The sequence below is a fragment of the Nicotiana tabacum genome, chromosome 12 (assembly GCF_000715075.1).
Source record: "Nicotiana tabacum cultivar K326 chromosome 12, ASM71507v2, whole genome shotgun sequence".
Classification (NCBI taxonomy): domain Eukaryota; kingdom Viridiplantae; phylum Streptophyta; class Magnoliopsida; order Solanales; family Solanaceae; genus Nicotiana; species Nicotiana tabacum.
In genome coordinates this window covers 119,018,643-119,040,708 of record NC_134091.1, presented here as the reverse complement: position 1 = coordinate 119,040,708, position 22,066 = coordinate 119,018,643, and the positions used below count along the sequence as shown (strand labels likewise).

The 22,066-nt window shown below is 38.9% G+C and overlaps 1 protein-coding gene across 1 annotated transcript; it reads right to left on the bottom strand.

Annotated features, from left to right (window-relative positions):
• Positions 1-95: 95 nt before the first annotated feature.
• Positions 96-5,011, bottom strand: LOC107799857 (mitochondrial intermembrane space import and assembly protein 40 homolog). Its single transcript, XM_016622997.2, has 4 exons — positions 4,718-5,011; positions 1,698-1,732; positions 1,480-1,605; positions 96-544 (listed from the first exon to the last, which is right to left on the bottom strand). Exons 1-4 carry the CDS (start codon positions 4,833-4,835, stop codon positions 341-343), a joined length of 483 nt encoding a protein of 160 aa, XP_016478483.1. The 5' UTR covers positions 4,836-5,011; the 3' UTR covers positions 96-340.
• Positions 5,012-22,066: the final 17,055 nt, after the last annotated feature.

Genomic DNA, 22,066 nt, shown 5'->3' with positions numbered 1-22,066 from the left:
CCCCGAAGAGTAGTGAGGTTGTTTCTGATAGACCCTCGGCTCAAGAAGACGAAAAGAGACAATATATCAGTACCAGCAACAGAAACCACCAAAAATAATAACAGTATCGTAAGAGCCAGAAAATTAATAGAAAAACAATAACAATAACCAGTAGAGCTATGGCCTAGTAGTCTCTACAATTCCAGCTTAATAAACATCAAAAGTTTGATCATGTAAATCACTATTTTTTTATTTTTTTATTTTTTTGCAATACACTGCAGCTTAGTGCAGTAGTATTATACTACTCCAGCTTCCTAGAATGAAAGAATCACAAAAGAACAATAGAAAAAGATGAGACTTTCTACGCCTTACGCTTAGATCCCTTTGTTTTTACAGACCAAATGGGTGGGATAATTCTATATTCTTGTTTTGGTGTTTCCTCCTTACTGACTTCATCTTGTTTCCTGGTATTATCGTCGTCCTCTAGGATGTCCTTTGAAAATGCGTTAGGATTTGCCTTGATACAGCTCTGAAGAGCGACAAAGGGACTAACGCAATCAGAGCCCTACAATGGGAAATTAAGGTTTTTCACATGTTAGAAGTATGAAAAGGGAAAAAGACCAAAATGAAGAAATAAAGGACTGAACACAAACTCATCTTCCATTCCATTATCAGTTCAAAAGAAAAAAATTGAGCATTTCTTTTCAGTGTTGTGTATGAACGACTGGAAGGCCTTATTTACTAATTGTTTTTCATCTATCTTCTGGTTCTTATGATGTTGTTATTATTCCTATAGTTTCTGTTCATGGTACTGATATATTGTCTCTTTTCGTCTTCTTGAGCCGAGGGTCTATCGGAAACAACCTCTCTACTCCCTAGGATAGGGGTAAGGTCTGCATACACATTGCTCTCTCTAGACCCCACTTATGGGAATTCACTGGGTGGTTGTTGTTGTATAAATGACGGGAAGATGACTAAGCTTTCTGATCGTAATTCTTACATAACATCAAAGTCAATTTACCATAAGCAAGCAACCAAATTTTAGGACATCAACTGTGGAGGCCAATTTTTTAGGTCAAGAATGATCTTTAATGCGTGGTATTGTCTACCGCCGTTCATAGTAGTAACTTGTTCTAGACTATGGAGAAAGGAAACCTGAACTTCTCTCAAGCAGAAAACAAAAACCACACATAATCTTAATTTTTGGACCAACTTTTTTCAAAAAAGAAAAAATAAAGACACACACATAACATTAATCTTTTTCTCGTAATATAGAACACAGTTACACAGAAATAGGCACAACTATAGCTTAATAAGCTGATCTATGGTCACCATGTTATAACTTATGTGGCACTTAACAACCTTGGTTCATAGAGGAATATCAGCTCCCTGAAACTAAATTGAATTAAAAAGATGTGACGAATATCTTTACGAGAGATGAGCTAGACGCACCGAGTATATCTCTACAAACAGCAAGGAGGAGCAGAAAAACTCAGTTACCTTTTCTTCAGCCGTGCTCTTGAGAAAACAGAGGAAAGCGTCTGAAAACTGGTTGCCACAGGGGCCACTCCGTAAATGAGCAATGCAAGGGCATTCTAGGGCTTTCCGAGCTTTCTCGTCAATGGACTAAAAATAGAGTTTCAGTTTCTTGAGCATAGATAAGTAACAAATTTCAACTTTTATTGAGCAAGATTATGATCCGAAAAGCCTGAACCAACCTCATTCTCACCATCTTCACCATATGCTGCAGCTTCTATAAGACGAAAGGAAGAAAATTTATGATAAGTTCTTAGGAGTCTTTGGGATAACGACAAACATAGAGCAAGTAGCAGAGGAAGTTGCAAAATCAGACAGCAGTGAGAAAACAATACTTGAGAAAAAAAAAAACAATGATAGCTAATCATATGGGAAGTGAAATTAGAGCTTTATCAATTTTCCAATCAACAAATAGTCAATCAATTCTGCCTCAACCCCAAACTAGTTAAACTTGGTCATAATGTTAAGTATCAGAACACAGAAAACATACATTAGATAGCCAAAAATGAAAGTCAATTCCTTGATGGATAACAGGAAAACTACTTTTTTCAATATTATCTTCCTCTTAAATAGCAACCCCATCATTTCACACAAACAAAATATTGAAACCGCATTAAGCATATAACTTTCATCTTGTAGTATCGACACATAAGAAACCATATATTCCCTTTCCCCGGCCACCATAGATGAATCTACATTTTAAGTCAGTAGGTGCAGAGTACTATAAACTTTGTCATGATGGCCACAAAAAAAAAAAAGCAATCCGATATATTAAGCTCCCGCTATGCGTGGGTCTGGGAAGGGCTGGACCACTATGGGCCTTATGCACGCAACCTTATCTTGCATTTCTACAAAAGGCTATTTTCACAGCTTGAACCCGTGACTAGCTGGTCACACGGCCGTAACTTTTATTATTGCGCCAAGGCTCCCCTTGCGATCAAGTCTTTGCAAATTTAAACTATACATATATAGTTCAAAGAATAGATATGGAAACAAAGCTTTCTTTCCTTTTCTCTCTTTTGCTGTTTAATTTTTTATAGGTCAATGGAGACAAAGTATCAATACCAACTACTTGGCATTAAGGTTAGTCTTTATTAGCACTAGTAGTGGCAAAATGGATAAAAAAAAAGTTATTCATCCATATTATCCACTAAAAATGGGTTGGATAATGAACTTATTGATATTTGGCATAATTCTCTATATTTTGATAGTAGTTTAACCTCATTCTCAAGTGTTCTTGAATAGTTTAGTGGTTAAAACTCACCAAAATTTTGCCTAATTGATGCTCTTTGGTTGATAGGGAGTTGAAAGAAGAATTGAAGAAATTTTTGAAGTTTTGGGACGAAAATCTGCTCAAATTAAAGAAAAAGACAAAGTGCAAAAAAACAACGCATTTTCCCTCTAATGTGCGGTCAGTGTGCGCTCATCTGGACAAGATCAAATGCAGAGCGCACGGTGCGCGGGCGGCACGAGCCTGGCGCGCGAAAAGGAATTTCTGGGCTAAAATTATAAGGATATTTTGGTCTTTGGAGCAAATTTTACACGATATAAAAGCTTCTTTTCGCCTCCCCAACCGGAATCTCGACCCGGAAAGAAGAGAACACTACTTTCAAAAAGTAAGGGCTTGGAAGAGTCCAAAAACCATCCTAATCGAAGATTTGAAGAGTTTCTCTCAACTTTTCCTATTTTCATTTATTATGGAGATTGTTTTGAGAATAGTTATTATATTTTTTCGTATAAACATGAGTAGCTAAATTCCCTAGCTAGGGTATTGATGAACCCGTTGTTGGGCGGTTTTGAGTAAATATTATTGAATCGTTGATACTTATTCTATTTGTTTGGTTGCAATTTTAATGAATTCAATTGTTTGAGCTCGCAATTGTTTATGCCCTATTTCTAGTTATTCTTGGGAAAGATTGACAAGGTTGGGTCAGTCAAATAACAGTACTTCGGGCTGAATTAAGCAATTACTTAACCCGATTTAGAATCGTTATGGGGACATCATGATTCGACTGTGACCTAGAATTGGACAAGTTTATTATCTTGATTATTTTTGGAAAAATAGTTCAAGAATGGTGTCGTTTGAAGTTGGGAAATTCTAGCGAACAACTTTAGGTCCAGGGTTGATAGAATAATGTCAAACAAAGTTTCAAGATTTCACTCAGAGTTAGCCCGGCAATTGGGGGATTCTCTACCTTAGACCTTTTTATCATCTACAACTTTCTTAAGTTATTCTCGACTTCTAATTTAGTTTGTTGTTAGTTAGTCGAATCTAATTCATTAGTTAATATCCACAAAATCCAAATATATTTGTCCATTTTTGTTCAACTTAGATTATTTAGTAATTGAGTCAACTAGAACGCTTCATAGCTACCTGTGGGATTCGACCCCGACTCATAGTTGGATAAATTATATTGCATACGACCGTAGCATATCTCTTATCGAGGTGTGTTTTGGACGTCATCACTTATTAAAAACGGGTCAAATATGGATAAGAACCATATTATCTACTTAGAAAATGGATAACTAATGAGTTTTACATTTGTAAAGCCTCAAATTGGGGGTTCCTCAAGTTTGGGAGACTGGCTAGTAATTCTCCCAAAAGTGATCATATTCAAGAAGTCATGGATAATATGGATATCCATATTATTTGCCGGTTAACTCATTTTCTATCCCTATTAAATATGGATCGGATCGGATAATTTATCCGTGCACCGCGCATAGCGGGAGCTTAGTGCACCGGGCTGCCCTATTTTATCGGATAATTTATCCGTTTTTTACATTACCCTTTTTCGACCCGCCAATATCCGACCCGACCCGACAATTTGCCACCCCTAATTAGCACCCTCACAGAAGGTCAGTTTGATTAGAGATATAGCACAGTGAACGGTCAGAGATTTAGAGAATCTCTAATTTAGATCCCCAATTACAAATTATTGAGTAGTGGAGAAATGAACCCAACAGAACTTAATGGATATAGAGGATTCTTATAGTTTGATTACTACCTTCACTACACATCTCAGCTCTTCTCCAACCCCATTAAAAGAAAAAGAAAAAGTATAACTTGCAAGCCCCTTGTAGTGCAGCTATTAATAAAGACTAAATTTTGATTTTGGATTCTTGAAAAAAGAAATTAAATTTTTATCCAAAAGCAAAAAACAGAAGAAATAAACAGAGTAAAAGCAGAGAATAGAGATATTACCAGCAATCAAAGAATCAAGAGATTGCGGCGGAGATTCATCAGCAGAGGTGGCTTTCGATGCCTTTGATAAATCACTTTGAGATCGGTTGTCAATGGCTTCGCTCTGCACTTGTCCCATATTTGCCTTAACAATTGAAATAAATTGCTAATAGCAGTAGAAATTTTTAATTAATCTTTTACCAGTGGACATAGAGGGTGTTTGAATTGGCTTAAAAACACATTTTGTGTTGGTGTTTGACAAACCTGAAAACGGTTTTTAAGCCAATTACTTTTTAAGCAGAATTAAGCCAAAAGCCAGGTAAGCCCAGCTTATTATTTTTGGCTTAAAAGCATTTTGTATTTGACTAAATAATTGACCTTATTATCCCTCCTTTTTATAAATTACAAAATACCCTTGCTTTACTAATTAAGTCATAACGTCATTTTTTCCCATCTTCCATGATGTTGCAGATATCTTTCTTTACATTATTATAATAATTAGGTAGCTTTATTTTTTCTGTGCTAAGTAATTAATAAAACCCTTAATTACCTAACATTAGACAAATGTGAGAACTAGGGGAGGAAAAAAGAAAGAAACCATGCAACATGGGCTGCTGAAGCCTGCTAAAGCAAGTGCTTTAGGCCCCAAAATTTTATATCAATATAGTATAATTTTTTATAAAAGTTTGTGACGACCCAGCCGATTGTTTTGAGTATTACAATCTCGTTCCCCTATTTACTGCTCAATTATGCCTTACAGTTGATTTATGACTTATCGGGTTAGTTGGTTCGGGTCCGGAAAGATTTCGGAGTGAAATGCGATACTTATTCTCATAATTAAAAACTTAAGTTGAAAAAGTTGATCAGATATTCACTTATGTGTAAACGACCTCGGAATTGAATTCTGGTGATTTCAATAGCTCCGTATGGTAATTTTGGAGTTGGGAGCGTGTCCGAAAAATTATTTGGAGGTCCGTAGTAGAATTAAACTTAAAATGGCAAAAGTCAAATTTTTGGGAAGTTTGACCGGGGTTGAATTTTTTATATTGGGGTCGGAATCCAGTTCTGAAATTTTTTATAGCTCTGTTATGTCATTTATGACTTGTGTGCAAAATTTGAGGTCAATCGGACTTGATTTGATAGGTTTCGACATTGAAGGTAGAAGTTGGAAATTGTTAGCTTTTCACTAGGCTTGAATTGGAGTGCGATTTGTGTTTTTGATGTTGTTTGATGTGATTTGAAGGCTCGACTAAGTTCGTATGATGTTTTAGGACTTGTTGGTGTATTTGGTTGAAGTCCCGAGGGTCTCGGGTAAGTTTCGGACAGTTAACGGATCAATTCTTGGACTTGAAATTTTCTGATGTCTGTACTTGGTTTCCTTATACGCGATCACGTGAACTTGTCTGTGATCGCGTAGGCTTAGATGGATAGTGGAGGTTTTGTTCTATGCGATCGCGTGGGTATATCCGCGATCGCGTAGGGTTAATAGGAGGCTGCTGAGTTTTGTTATATGCGATCGCGTGAATATGGGTGCGATCGCGTAGCTCTGGGATTTTGTGATTGGCGAACGCGTGGCTAAGGTCGCGTTCGCGTAGAGGAAATGGAGCAGGAGTGGAGGTCATGCGTTTTTTGCTTCGCAATCGCGTTGGCTTGCAGAGACTGTGCTTCGCGATCGCGTGGAATGTTCTGCGATCGCGTAGAGTTATTTTGGGCAGTGAAAATGTTGTGCTTCGCGATCGCGGGACTTGGTCCGCGATCGCATAGAAGAAATGACTAGGCAGAGAGTTTATGTTCTGAAAATGGGGCTTCGTCCCATTTTCTATTTTTGACGGATTGGAGCTCGGGAAGAGGCGATTTTTGGGAGATTTACAAAAACAAACAACGGGGTAAGTGTTCTTAACTCAATATTGGTCAAATTACCTGAATCCATGGTTGTTTTTAACATTTAATTGGTGAATTAGGTTGGAAAATTGTGAAAACTCTCTTGGTTTAATTTGAAGATTTGAGGGTCGAGTTGATATCGGATTTGAGTAAAATTTATATGGTTGAACTTGTAATTGGATGGGTTGTCAGATTTTGCGAGTTTCGTCGGATTTCGAGATGTGGGCCCCACGAGCAATTTTTGAGTGTAATTTCGGATTTTATAGAAAAATTAGTATTTTGATATGGGGTAAATTCCTATAATTTGTATTGACTGAATCAAATTAATTGTGACTAGATTTGAGCCGTTTGGAAATTGATACGTGCAGAATGGAATTTCTGGAGCATTGTTTAACTTGCTCGACATTGGATTCGGCTTGTTCGAGGTAAGTAACTCTTCTAATCTTGGAGTTGAGGGTGTGAATCCTCAATATATGCATTATGTGAATTGTTGGGAGGTGAAACACATGCTAGGTGACGGGCGTGTGAGCGTGCATCATGAAAATTGTGATATAATTATTTTCGTAAAATTTTGTAGTCAAATAATCTTGGCATTTTCTATATAGTTTTTATGTGCTAAAGAAATTGAGCTGAGAATCATATTAAAAATCATGTTGAGGCTATGTTCCAGTATTATTGGGACCCACATAGGTCATATTAGTGTGATTTATTTGTTTTAAATTGAAAATTCATACTTAGTCATATTCATGTCATTACATATCATATCTCAGTCTCTATTGTTATTAATTGATACATCATATCATCATTTTCGGGCTATTTTCATGACATTGTGAGCCCATGAATGTCACGACCCAATTTTTCCTTCGTTTGGTTATCGTGATGGCATCTAGTCTTAGGGACTAGGTAAGCCTAACAATAATTGAAACAACAACATTATTTAAATAGAATTTCTTCAATTCCCAAAATCGGTAGTACGAGTCATAAGCTCTACAGAGTGTTTGTTAGAAAGCCTCTAAATACAACTGTCCAGAAATAGGAATAAACAGTGCAAAACAAAAACTTGAAGGTGATTCTGAAGCCTGCAAACGCAGCAGCAGGTTTACCTTGAGTCTCCACAGCAACAGTCCACACAACTAGCTAACGAACAAGTAACTGGATCTGCACAAAACTGTACAGAAGTGTAGAATGAGCACACCACAACGATGCCCGGTAAGTATCAAGACTAACCTCGGTGGAGTAGTGATGAGGAACAGTCAAGACACCCATTGGTCTAATAACCTGAATAGGTATAAGTACATGAACAACAGAAGTATGATGTCCACCTAAAGACTATGCAATATGGCTCACAGTACAGTAATGACAATAAGGAAGGAAACAACAAGTATCAACGGAATATCATGAAAATGACACAGAAAAGTGAATGGAACACAACCTAAATCCGAAATCACAAATACAGCAAGGACAAGTAATAACTCAGCAACTACAACCGCTTTTACATCAGGTTTTAGTCAACAACTCCATGAGGTACCGAACCTCGGACAAATCACAGCTCACGGGTCTCAATACCTGAACCCTAACGCTTGGCATCCTGTGCCCTCATAACATCTCATAACCGCACTGATGACTCATGTGCCAATAGAGCCATTCTCACATAGAAGGCAAGTAAACAAGGGTGAGCATCTATGCTCAACAATATCAAGAACACTTCTTATCCGATAAGAGTGCTTAACTACGTGTATGCTTGTGCAAGTGTCCTAACATAGTCCATACAAGTAAATAGGCATAAGGAAAAAAGAAGAACGGGCAACATGTAGAATATTTTCTCATAGCTTTCACAAGATAAAGTTCACACAGCTACGTATACCACTACACAAATATCAAACAACAAGAATGCCCCCAGGACATAAATCATCACAAATCAATCCCTGACACAACCTACCTTGTCTCGTCACGTGTGCAATAGTTACATAAATGCCCGCCTTGTCTCGCCACACGTGCATAATAATACTCCCACCTTGTCTCGCTACATGCGCAACCCATATATATATATCCCACCTTGTCACGCCGCATGTGCAAATATCAATAGTAACAATAGCACGACAGAAATCTCGTGCAACCCATAACAACAACCGCACGGCAGAAATCTCGTGCATCACAATAATAACAAATACAACAACAACAATTGCAATAATACAAGGTACGACAAGTAAATCAATCAAGAACTTTTAAATCACAAGAAAAGGTAGAACCAATTTACGAGGAATAACCACATTCTGGAATGCTAGGCGTAAAGAGAACAACTCAACAAGGGAAAACTAATGTGTAGCAACGATCCCACAATATATACTTCAACAACAAGGAAGCTAACGCGAGTCAAATAATTCCAAATAAAATAAGTCGACTAAGATATAGGATATCTAAACTTCTTTTAAGGTTGAGGAATTACGAAGGATATTCAACAATACAATTAAGGACAAGCAACGAAAAAATAATCATAACCTCAATTAAGACTGAACAATTATAGGATAAGATAATAATAATTCCAAATAAAGATAAGCAGTTATGAAAAGATAGCATGACAATAGAGGAGGTAAAATCTTCAGTTAAGTCAAATAAGAGTCAAATAGGCAATAAGAGTTAATTCTGAAAGCAATTAATTCTAATTAAAGCATGTAGAGGTGAAACTAGTAAATAGGAACTTAATCATATCAAGAACAACTTTATACTCGGTGAATATAAGGACCTAAGAATCCTAAAAGGCCAACTTTTCACAAATAAGTCCGAGCACGCACTCGTCACCTCGCGTACATAGACTACAATCAATATAGAAGACTCAAATCCTAAGGGGAACCCCCCCCCCACCCACAATGTTAGGCAAGGTACTTACCTCGAACCAAGCTCAATCAGTCCGTAGGAATTCCCTTTTCTTGATTATCCGACTCCGAATGGCCCAAATCTAGCCAAACACAATTGCATATCATGAATACAACCATAATAGACTCATCTAATTAATGAAACCATTATTTTAACAAAAATTCCGAAATTCTCCCTAAAATATCGACCCGGGTACACGTCTCGGAATCAGGTAAAAATCACAAAATACCAACACTCATTCACTCACGAGTCCAACCATATAAGAATTACTCAAATCTGACCACAAATCCCCTTTCAAAACTCGAAATCTTTATTGAAGAAGTTATTCCAATATTTCCAAATTTCAACCCCAAAATTCGAAATTAAATGGAGAAAACAACTATAGATTAATGGAATACAACCAAAAACGAGTTAGAAATCATTACCCCAAAGCTTCCTTTGAAAATCCCTCGAAAAATTGCAAACTTTCGAGTTCTCAAGTCCAAAAACGAAGAATGAAATCAAACCCTCGAATTTCTTTTTTATGCCCAGGCGTGACCTCACCTGCGACATAATTAGCCGCATCTGCGCAACCGCGGGTGCGCATGTCCAACCTCACCTGCACTTCCTCTCGCTTCTGCATCCCAGAATCCGCTTCTGCGGAACCGCTGATGCGCACAAATTCTCCGCACATGCGGAGACTGCCAAGTCCAGCTCTTCTCGCACCTGCGCCTCCATCTTCGCACCTGCGACCATCGCACATGTGCCCAAGGTCCGCAGGTGCGATTACACCAGAACGCATACCTCTTTACAACCACAAAAAACCATCCGAAACTCGTCTGAAACACACCTAGGGACCCCGAGACCCCGTCCAAGCATACAACCAAGTTCCATAACCTAACACGGACTCGCTCGAGGTCTCAAATCACATCAAATGACGATAAATCATAAATCACCCTCCAAATTCAAACTTAAAGAACTTAAAACTTCAAATTTCCACAACCGATGCCGAAACCTATCAAATCACGTCTGAATGACCCCAAAGTTTGCACACAAGTCATAATTGACGTTACAGATCTACTCCAACTTTCGAAATCAAAATCTAAGCCCGATATCAAAATTTCCACTACCAGTCCAAATCTCCAAAAATTCGACTTTCGCCATTTCAAGCCTAAATAAGCTCGAACCTCAAATTCACAGTCCGGACACACTCCTAAGTCCAAAATTACCCAACGGAGCTAACGGAAATGATGAAACTCCATTCTGGAGTTGTCTTCACACAGTTCCGACTACGGTCAAAATCTTAAGACTTAAGCTTTCGTTTTAGGGACTAAGTGTCCCAAATCACTCTGAATCATCCGGTAACTGAATTCAACCACGCACGCAAGTCAATACACGTAATACGAAGTTGTTCAGGGTCTTATGCCGCCGAACGAGACTTAAATTTTCAAAATGACCGGCCGGGTCATTAGATCCTTCCCCTCTTAAATAAACGTTCATCCTCGAACATGCCAAGAATAGCCTCGAAGTCTTCAAATCACTGAAGGCACAAATTCAACATACACTCGCGGGGAACCCTACGTAACCCCAATCCATATAAGCTTGACGATACCATCCCAACTATAATTTATCCTGTCTATCAACTCCGATAAGCCTTAGAGTCAAAATTCTCACCTTCCATTTATCTTCAAAAGACCCGATTCTAAATCCATAACTGGTATCAGTCTTAACCAGCTGTAAACACTCATCCCTACAACTACAAGGTACGACCACTCAACATGACACACCATACATAGACCCATGATAACATTTCTGATCATAATAGTTGCCCGTAATCAAAACCAGCACCGACAATTAGCCTCATACCCTATTCAAACCTCCACAACACTGACAACGATGCAAGAAATATGAAGACCTCTTAACTATACAACCAAATCAACAAGTCACAACTAATACCACCGGGCACACACCCCGCAAGCTAAAACTCGAGAAGCACAGAATGAAAATGACTAAATATGTAAAGAGAAACACATAAGGGAAATATCAAACAAGCCCGACAGGCACAAATCTCTAACAGTACCATACTACAAATCAATTTAAAAGGAAAAATCAAAGTACATGAACAAATCATAAGGATCTCATCCTAGTATAACTTCCACCGCGGCATGCAGCCCAGCTCAAACATATCAGATCACATGGAATCGCGAAGGTCTCACCCTCAACTCTGAATCACAAGTCGAATACACATCATACCAATGGAAATCTGTCACTAACTCAATTCTGCCAATAAAATCACAACACTTACTAAACTCTCACCCCGGTAGAGTATCAAATCACAAATCGTAACCAATTTACTCAGGAATCACATGAATCCTGCCATAATGGACAACATGAATTTTAGTCTCGTAACTTTCAATAATGAATAAAAACAAACGATAGACACGACTATTACTCATAGAATCTCCCAACAGAGGCAAACACATAAACATAATACTAAGTCATAAACTCACCCATAGGTGGGACAACAAATAGGGGAACTCGCCCTGATAAGCAGAACCGAATCAAAATATGACTGGTGCCCCTCTGTAATAAATCAAAAGCATACCTGTATGACACCATCTGGTGTAGTGGCCTCAAGCCTACCATATTAAACACATCAACAGGTCAGGCCTTCCCCTCTTGGGCGCCCTCTACTCGCCTGAATACTTCGTTGTGACACACCTGTCCGGAGTCTAGGACAATCTCTCATGTTTTCATACGTGAAAGTACGCCACAAGTAAATTGATGGAAGCTCGAAAAATGAGAACAAGTAAATTGATGGAAGCTCGAAAAATGAGATGTTACATCCTGCAGTTTCATACGTTAAAGTTTTGTCGTAAGTTAATCGACGTAAGATCGGGAATGAGGTTATATTAAGATTATAAGCATTATGTTATTTCAAACACGTGATGAGTAAATGTTAGAAAATGGAGAGTTAAGGTTTATGATATAAACGTGAGTTACTTCTAACACAATTCATACAAGACTTCTTTTTGGAGGAGATTTTGGAAGTTCATATGAGACTTCATGTTACAATAGCAACGACAGTTCTTAGATTTGTAAAGAAATCCATACGAAAATGCACTGCGTAATAACAACGGGATTTTACAATTCCAAGGGAGTACGGTGCAATCCTTCTCAAGAATATTATACCATTTTTTTCCTACTCCAGGTATGTTAAGGATAAATCTTTCCTTTATTTTGGCATGATCTCTTAATTACATGTGTTTGATAATGAGGCATAAAGAGAAGTTCATACTTCCGAATTTATATACATTATCCTAGTCTCATAAATTACAGTATTCTCCTTATCGGGACTTCATATTTAATTTAGTATTGTCTTCTTCCAGTCAAGAGAGTAGAAAGCCTATATATACAGTATTACAGCATTTTCATTACCATCGAGCTATAATCGATGGGCAGGCCCCTATTGGGAAACCTCTGATCAGATGGTAAGTTATATACCGAGCCTACTGTGGCCGAGCGTCTATGAGCAAGACTAGTTGGCCAAGATACAGATCCTAGTATGGTCGAGCGCCTATGAGCGAGCCTACTATGACAGAACAGTTATATATATACCGAGACTTATAGGGACGGACAACTATTTTACTTACTATATTGAGATAGTTGAGTCAGTATCAGCAGGTGAGTATATCTTCAGATTATCTTTGACTCCCAGTTACTTTCAGTTATTATATTATCAGTTTAGTTTCAGCTTTCAGTATATTGCCTTACATACTCGGTACATTATTTGTACTGACGTCCTTTTTTGCTTGGGGAAGCTGCGTGTCATGCCCGCAGGTCTCGATAGACAGGTCGAGAGTCCTCCAAGTAGGCTATCAGCTCAGCGGAAGATGTTGGTGCACTCCATTTGCTCCGAAGTTGCTTGTTTGGTCAGTATGATTTAGATGTGTATTGTTTGGTATGGTGGGGATCTGTCCCTACCCTTATGATAATTATGTATTCTTAGAGGCTTGTAGATAAATGTCATGTACGTAAAAGATTGTATGGCCTTGTCGGCCTATGTTCAATGTACGAGTGGTTATTTTGGTTTTATAGGCCCATATGTCTTATGTATAAGTTGGTATTACATGTTGTATTCTACCTATATCATGACAGCCTCTCCGGCTTAGTTATCTATGGTAGTATGATACAAAAAGATACGTTATGTTGGTACTCGATTGAGTAAGGTACCGGGTGCCCGTCACGGCCCATCAGTTTGGGTCGTAACAAAAGTGGTATCAGAGCAGTTCTGTCCTAGGGAGTCTACAAGTCGTGTCTAGTAGAGTCTTATTTATGGGTATGTCGTGCACCACACTTATAAGCAGGAGGCTATAGGGCATTTAGGACTGCCACTCTTTCTTCTTACTCTAGATCGTGTGGTTCAGCTCAGTTGTTGGAACTCAATTTCCTAAACTCTATCTTATTCATAATATAACGATGACTACATCTAGAAAGACGGTTGGTAAGAGATTGCATGTGGTTGTGAAAGAGTTGAGTTAGAGGAACTCGATTTTGCATGATGCTTATGAGGGATAAATATAAGGTCTTCAGCAGATCATGTGTGTACTAAGACGTGTAAGCCTTTTGATAAGGAGCCCTAATGCAAGAATATCTATCCACCCTATGGTGAAAGGCAATGAGAGATACATAAGATAGATACAAGTTTCAACAAATAAAAGAAGCAAGAGGAAGAAGGGTACGAGGCGCCCAGCTAATGAAGATTATTAGTATTTACAATTCAGGTAGAGGAATATAAGCCTTTTGAGTTACCTTCAACAATAACAAATGTATGTATAATTGGCCACACCCATCTCAGTTATACCCTATTGGGGACTAACATGTGTAGTTTAAGAAAAGGACAGGATATCAGGATCCGGTTGGGGTTAGAGTAACCCAAAATGTTGAATGGATTGTTTATGTTAGTTGGCATTTCCGAAGGATATTACAAAGGTGCTAATAGATCTCCTTGTGAGGCACCAAGATGGTGCACTATAGAATATTACAATTAGATATGAATACTAGCATGATAAAAAAATAAATTCAGAAGATAGGCACTGAAAGCCTAGAAGGGATAAATATTACCTTAGTGTGGCTCGCGTCCCTAGTAGAGCGAGAATGTTAAGCAACCTGAAGAGCCACTAGATGGAGTAAAGGGGAGCTAAGAACAAAAGAATGTCTTATTCGAGTTTTCAAAATAAAGTGATAGACATAAACATTAGCGGGAAATAAGAAAAGAGTTAATGAAGCATTATGAGTAAGGCATGATACATGGATGACAACAGTAGATCAAAAGACGACAGTATTACAGAGTTTATAGTCAAGTGAAGGAAAAGACGAGAGGTGACACGCTTTGAGACAACAAAAGAGTATATGCCATAAAGTCATATCCTCATTTCGAGAAATAAGTTTGTGACTCCAACGTGACACCAGAAAGAAAAGTGAGACCCAGAGTAATAGAAATCAGTATGGACTGATGAACAAGGTAAACTAAACATGAACTAGGTACTGAGTAATAGTCGGCCTCATGAGAATTTCAGAGATTGCATCTCGACGATAATAGAATGGAGGACAGAAGAATACCCTTTAAAGGTCATTCTGGAAAACGCTTCCTTTAAGCAAGCAAGGTGAGCAAAGTTAAGCTTAAGGGACTGTATGTGTCGGTTACACCAAGTGTCACCCTCGCGAGTGAGGAATTTCGTTATCCTTGGTACAAAAGGATTACTGCGAGGCGAGTAAGGATCATCGATGATGTGCAATGATGCCAAAGATAAAAAGGTAAAACATCTATGCGTAGATCATCGTAACACTAAATCTTAGTGCTTCCCTAAAGGGGGGAACATGGTGTGATGTGGCATTAAATCAGAATTAAGTGGTTCTAGTAACTATGGAATGGTAAAGGAAGAATGCGATAAAAATGAGAAAGGGATGAGATTGCACTCATTCAAATCCTATAGATATGCTATGATTCTAGAATATTATGAAAGCACGACATCAAGGAGAGCAAGTAAGGTTCCTACCCGAGATGTTATTGATAGATAAGAACCAGTGCGAGACGTAAGTTAAGACAAAGGAAATAACCCAAGAAAGATTACGCGGAATATTGATATGAGAATGGGCCAACTAGTAGTTAGTAGTTGATTCAGGAAGAGCCTAGTTATGGCTAAACAAGAGGACACCGACAAATCAACAGATTGTGCAAGACGAACATAGTGAACCCCAACATAGGGAATTCAGTCTCGTTAAAGGTACCATATGAATGTTATGGAAATAAAAGATAGTCTCATTGGGAAGACAGTCAAAACTTCAGTTCAGGAGCAACCCTACAAGCACAAATGCGTGAAAATAAGTAACTACGGATAATTATAGGCGGGGAAGAACATCAAAAATTCTGTCAAGTATACGATGTGATAAGCTTGCAGCTTTACTAGAGTCAGAGGGTTCTCCCTAAGTACTACAATGAAATACTAGCTGAGGAAATAAGGAAGAAGGCTTCAACCTAAGCATAGTGACCTAAAGAGGAAATGGTTGTGTAACAATAGTGTCACTACAAAATTTTATGCACTCCAAAAGAAAGTGGCACCTACCATGGCTAATGAGCAGGGAATAAAACCAAAAGTAATATTCGAGACCATATGAGTTGCACAAAAATTTCGGCATGCGTGAGAACTCAGGTAAGGTAAGTATTCACCCAACAAGGGGGCAAAAAGACCAGGAAAAACAATTACTTACGTTTGAAGAAAGCTGAGATGAAACGAAAGGAATTATTCGATTAATGATCAACCGTAGAAGACTCCGGTATAAGTTAAAAGAAGGAATTGGGTCCAGGTCATAGACAAAGGATTGAATCATTAAAAGATTTTATCATGGTTTTCCATAGCATCCATGAAAGGCTAAAGTAATACCATGAGCCGCAGATCAGATAATAGCTTACGCCTACATAAAGGCTGATTAGAAGGAAGAGGAAACTAAAGAGTTACATCAACAAAGTAAATCAGGAGTCTGATTATTGGACCCAGAAAATTATAGAAATCGTGATTGAGGACACTGCAGAATCACTCTTAATATCAGAGGTACAAGAGAGATAGTACAACAACCATATTCTATAACATCTCTACGATAAAGCCAGTTAGAAAAGTACCAGCGTCATAAAAAGTCAGTATGAAGCTCCCACCGGATTGTGTATGCACCAGAGGTGCAAGTGTTATAATAGAACTTCAAGGTGTGGATGTGAATTATACCTATGTAGAAGGGAGGTCATAAAAGATATAGAAGAGGTAAAGGTGAATAACGTACGAGATACTCAGGTGCAGAAGATTGTGAATAATCCATACTTTAGATAGAAAGCTAGAAGCACTGGGATTCAATATCCAGGAATGATAACGGTATCGTCAGTGGCATATATTCCAACCTATGGTTTCTAAATATCAAGAGGTATAGTTAATAAAGTAAAATAAAGCTAGAGACGATGCGATGTTTTTCATGATATTCCAGAATAACACAAGGAAATCTATGGTGCAAGCAAGTCGAAGAAAGGTTACGAGTAATATAAATTGATATGTGTAGGTCGCAAGCTAAAGTATGGTAAAGCGACAAGATTTTGGGAAGACAAGAGTAAGGATAAGAAATGACAAGTGAGAAGGTGACGAGAAGGGATAAGTCCTCGGGATTAAGCCCATGAGAACAAGAATTATAGAAAGCTCAGTATAGCCTAAATATACTTAGTAGAATTTAAAAGAGATGGAATACTGCCCTGGTAATAGAATAATGGTTTAATTATGATAAATAAAGGATGACGTTTGGGCCTTCGATTGAGTGATGACTTGATGAATTGTACAAGATTAAAATACCCTCGTAAGGAGAATCACATTGGAATGCTATGAAATATGGTTATTAAAATATAGTATCGCTCCTAGGTGGATTAGGCAAGCCACTTCAGATATTTCCTGATGAGACATAAGCCCTAGTGACAATGTATTACGTAAGAAGTTTCAAGTTATCAATGGTGGATTGTAGGTCAACATTGAGGTGAATCAACAATGGATAGATAAAAGTTACAAAGTATGAGATGAGATTGGGCCATCTTTCTTAAGATGAACAGTAATGAGGAAGAATTAAAGAACTTAGATTTATACATATGGGATAAGCAACGAAAGTAACCTGGAGTTTGGTAGCAAACCTCAGTAACGATAAATCAAAGTAAGAGTTATGGTATAGTATGACCTACTTAGATGCAGTAAAGTCACGCGGATGGATAACCGGGGCTATGAAACAAGATATAGCAATAGTCATAAGTTTGACAAAGTACCGAGCAAAGAAATTCAGTACACCTACATATGCCCAGAGGAACATCTTGTCAAGTTATGTATATTTTCCCAAAGTGAGGCCTAGAGATTGGCTAAGAGCTGAAGGGAAAAGTGGCATAGGCACTCATACAAGGAAAACAAAAGTCGTAAAGGCTGCATGACAGAAGGTAGCAACAATTACGAGATTGAAAGGACTCCGACCACAAGTCGTGGTATGCTAAAGAGGCCTAAATGGGGGAATGCCTTGGCCTTTGGATTTATTCACAGAGCAGTTGCCGGGATGGCAAGAAGAGTACTAAAATATTCGAAAGATATAGGTTATGAAAAGGATAAGTGCATCAGTCAACATTCGAGGACGAATGTTCCAAAGGGGGGAATGATGTTGCACCCCATATTTTCGTACGTGAAAGTATGCCATAAGTAAATTGATGAAAGCTCGGAAAATGAGATGTTACATCCCGCGTTTTCATACATTAAAGTTTCATCACAAGTTAATCGACGTAAGATCGGGAATGAGGTTATATTAAGATTATAAGCATTATGCTATTTCAAACACTTGATGAGTAAATTCGTGAAGGAGAGAGGGTAAGCAAATCGAAGAAAATGAGTTTCGTCGAAGTTTGGTAATTTGGAATAAAATACGGTCCGAGCTATAATACCTCGTATTTATGGACTAGTGCCATACAAGGTACTACATGACCATGATAGTAAGGTGTATAAGGTATGTTAAAAGTGAGTAGTATTTTAAGTAATTTGAGATAATTCTTAATTATGTGGATAATTGGGTAATTATAAATTTTTAGTGACAGATTAATTAAGTAATTAAGCTAATTGAGTAATTAGGCATAAATGGATAAAGCTAAGTCTTCCTAACGTGACAGCCATTAAGTCACAAATTAATGACTCTTAAACCATGTAACTTGGTGGCACCAAGAGGCATGATGATTCATAAGACAAAATTTGCCTTCCTTACACGTAAGAGTCCTTTGTATAAGTACTTTTGTTTGTTCTTTATTAGTTACTTAGAGATCCTCCTTTCAATAATTTAAATGTTAGAAAATGGAGAGTTAAGGTTTATGATATAAACGTGAGTTACTTCTAACACAATTCATACAAGACTTCTTTTTGGAGGAGATTTTGGAAGTTCATATGAGACTTCATGTTACAATAGCAACGACAGTTCTTAGATTTGTAAAGAAATCTATACGAAAATGCACTGCGTAATAACAACGGGATTTTACAATTCCAAGGAAGTATGGTGCAATCCTTCTCAAGAATATTATACAATTTGTTTCCTACTCCAGGTATGTTAAGGATAAACCTTTCCTTCATTTTGGCATGATCTCATAATTACATGTGTTTGATAACGAGGCATAAAGAGAAGTTCATACTTCCGAATTTATATACATTATCCTAGTCTCATAAATTACAGTATTCTCCTTATCGGGACTTTATATTTAATTGAGTATTGTCTTCTTCCAGTCAAGAGAGTAGAAAGCCTATATATACAGTATTACAGTATTACAGTATTTTCATTACCATCGAGCTATAATCGATGGGCAGGCCCCTATTGGGCAACCTCTGATCAGATGGTAAGTTATATACCGAGCCTACTGTGGCCGAGCGTCTATGAGCGAGACCAGTTGGCCGAGATACAGAGCCTAGTATGGCCGAGCACCTATGAGCGAGCCTACTACGGCAGAACAATTATATATATACCGAGCCTTATAGGGACAGACAATTATTTTACTTACTATATTGAGATAGTTGAGTCAGTATCAGCAGATGAGTATATCTTCAGATTATCTTTGACTCCCAGTTACTTTCAGTTATTATATTATCAGTTAAGTTTCAGCTTTCAGTATATTGCCTTACACACTCGGTACATTATTTGTACTGACGTCCTTTTTTGCCTAGGGAAGCTACGTTTCATGCCCGCAGGTCTCGATAGATAGGCCAAGAGTCCTCCAAGTAGGTGATCAGCTCAGCGGAAGATGTTGGTGCACTCCATTTGCTTCGGAGTTGCTTGTTTGGTCAGTATGATTTAGATGTGTATTGTTTGGTATGGCGGGGCTCTGTCCCGACCTTTATGACATTTCTGTATCCCTAGAGGCTTGTAGACATATGTCATGTACGTGAAATATTGTACGGCCTTGCAACCTATGTTTTGAGAGTGGTTATTTTGGTCTTATAGGCCCATATGTCTTATGTATAAGTTGGTATTACATTTTGTATTCTACCTATATCATGGCAGCCTCTCCGGCTTAGTTATCTATCGTAGTATGATACGAAAAGATACGTTATGTTGGTACTCGGTTGAGTAAGGTACCGGGTTTTCATCGCGGCCCATCGGTTTGGGTCGTGACATTAGGACAATCTCTCACCCTGTGGCTGGTATCTCCACACTCGAAGCAACCTCTCTGCTGGCGTGGCTGTGGAAACTGTGCGGTATGGGTACTCTGAGACACATGAGCACCTGAAACACTGTGTGAAGTATGAAGTGCAAACTGAATTGGCTGACCCACAAAACCTTTACCATGTCGTACCCTACCTCTAAAATAAGGACCAGTGGATCTCTCTGGTCTACAAGGCCTCCTCGACTCCCTGTCCTCTCTCTCTAGACCTCGGATGTACTCTCCCTCATGGCCCCGCCTGTCCTCTCTCTCCTAATCCCACATGCCCTCTACGCGGCGAGCGATCCCTACCACCTGGTAAAATGAAACATCTAACTCTAACTCCCGAGCCATGCTGAACCGAATATCATTCCTGAGTCCCTCGATGGATCTACAAACATGCTCTCTAACTGTAGCGACCAAAGAAGGTGCATGCCTGGACAAATCACTGAATCTCACGGCATACTCTGACACTGATATAGTTCCCTGGCGCAGCTGCTCAAACTCTGCGCGCCATGCATCTCGAAGGGACTGAGGTACAAACTCTCTCAAGAACATCTCTGAAAACTGCACCCACGTAAGTGAAACTGCATCGGTCGGGCTGCCCAACTCATATGCCCGCCACCACTGATAAGCCGCTCCCTTAAGCTGGAATGTAGTAAAAGCAACCCCACTCGTCTCGATAATACCCATAGTGCGGAGAATGCGATGGCACTCCTCCAGAAAATGTTGTGCATTCTCTGAAGCCAAACCACTGAATGTAGGAGGGTCATATTTCTTAAACCTTGCAAGTCTAAGCTGCTCTTCCTCAGATGATGCTGCCCTGGCCACGGGCCGAACTGGAACCACAGTCTGTGTCACCATGACACCTGGAACCTGACCAATATGAACTCGCTACTCTGGGGTGTGGGCGGTGGGAGTCTGGGTTCCTCCCCCGGGTTGTGAAATAGCTGGTGCAACCGGAATCAACCCTGCCTGAGCCAATGTACCAAACATGCTCAGGAACTGTGCTAAGGTCTCCTGGAGTCCGGGATAATAGCAGGCGCCTCCGGTACCTGCTCCCCAACTAGAACTACTGGCGGCTCCTCAACTGCTGCTCTGGTAGGTGCTCTGGCTGCGGCACTTACTCCTCGTCGGCATCTGCCTCTACCTATAGCGATACCTGCTCCAGGAGCATCATCATCAGTAACTGTAGCTCGTGTCCTCACCATCTGTGAGAGAATGGAATAATAAATGTTCAAACTTCGAGATCAATGAACTCGCATGATAAGAATGAAAGAAGTGAGATTGTCCTAATAGTTTTGTAGCCTCTTGAAGATAAGTACAGACGTCTCCGTACCGATCCGCGAGACTCTACTAAACTCGCTTATGACTCGTAGCACCTATGAACCTATAGCTCTGATACCAACTTGTCACGACCCAATTTTCCTTTCGTTTGGGTATCGTGATGGCACCTAGTCTTAGGGACTAGGTAAGCCTAACAATAATTGAAACAACAACATTATTTAAATAGAAGCTCTTCAATTTCTAAAATCGGTAGTACAAGTCATAAGCTATACAGAGTGTTTGCTAGAAAGCCTCTAAATACAACTGTCCAGAAATAGGAATAAACAGTGCAAAACGAAAACTTGAAGGTGACTCTGAAGCTTGCGAACGCAATAGCAGGTTTACCTTGAGACTCTACAGCAACAGTCCACTCATCTAGCTAACGAACAAGTACCTGGATCTGCACAAAAATATGCAAAAGTGTAGAATGAGCACACCACAGCGGTGTCCAGTAAGTATCAAGACTAACCTCGGTGGAGTAGTGATGAGGAACAGTCAAGACACCAACTGGTCTAATAAACTGAACATGTATAAGTACATAAACAACAGAAGTTTGATGTCTACATAAAGAC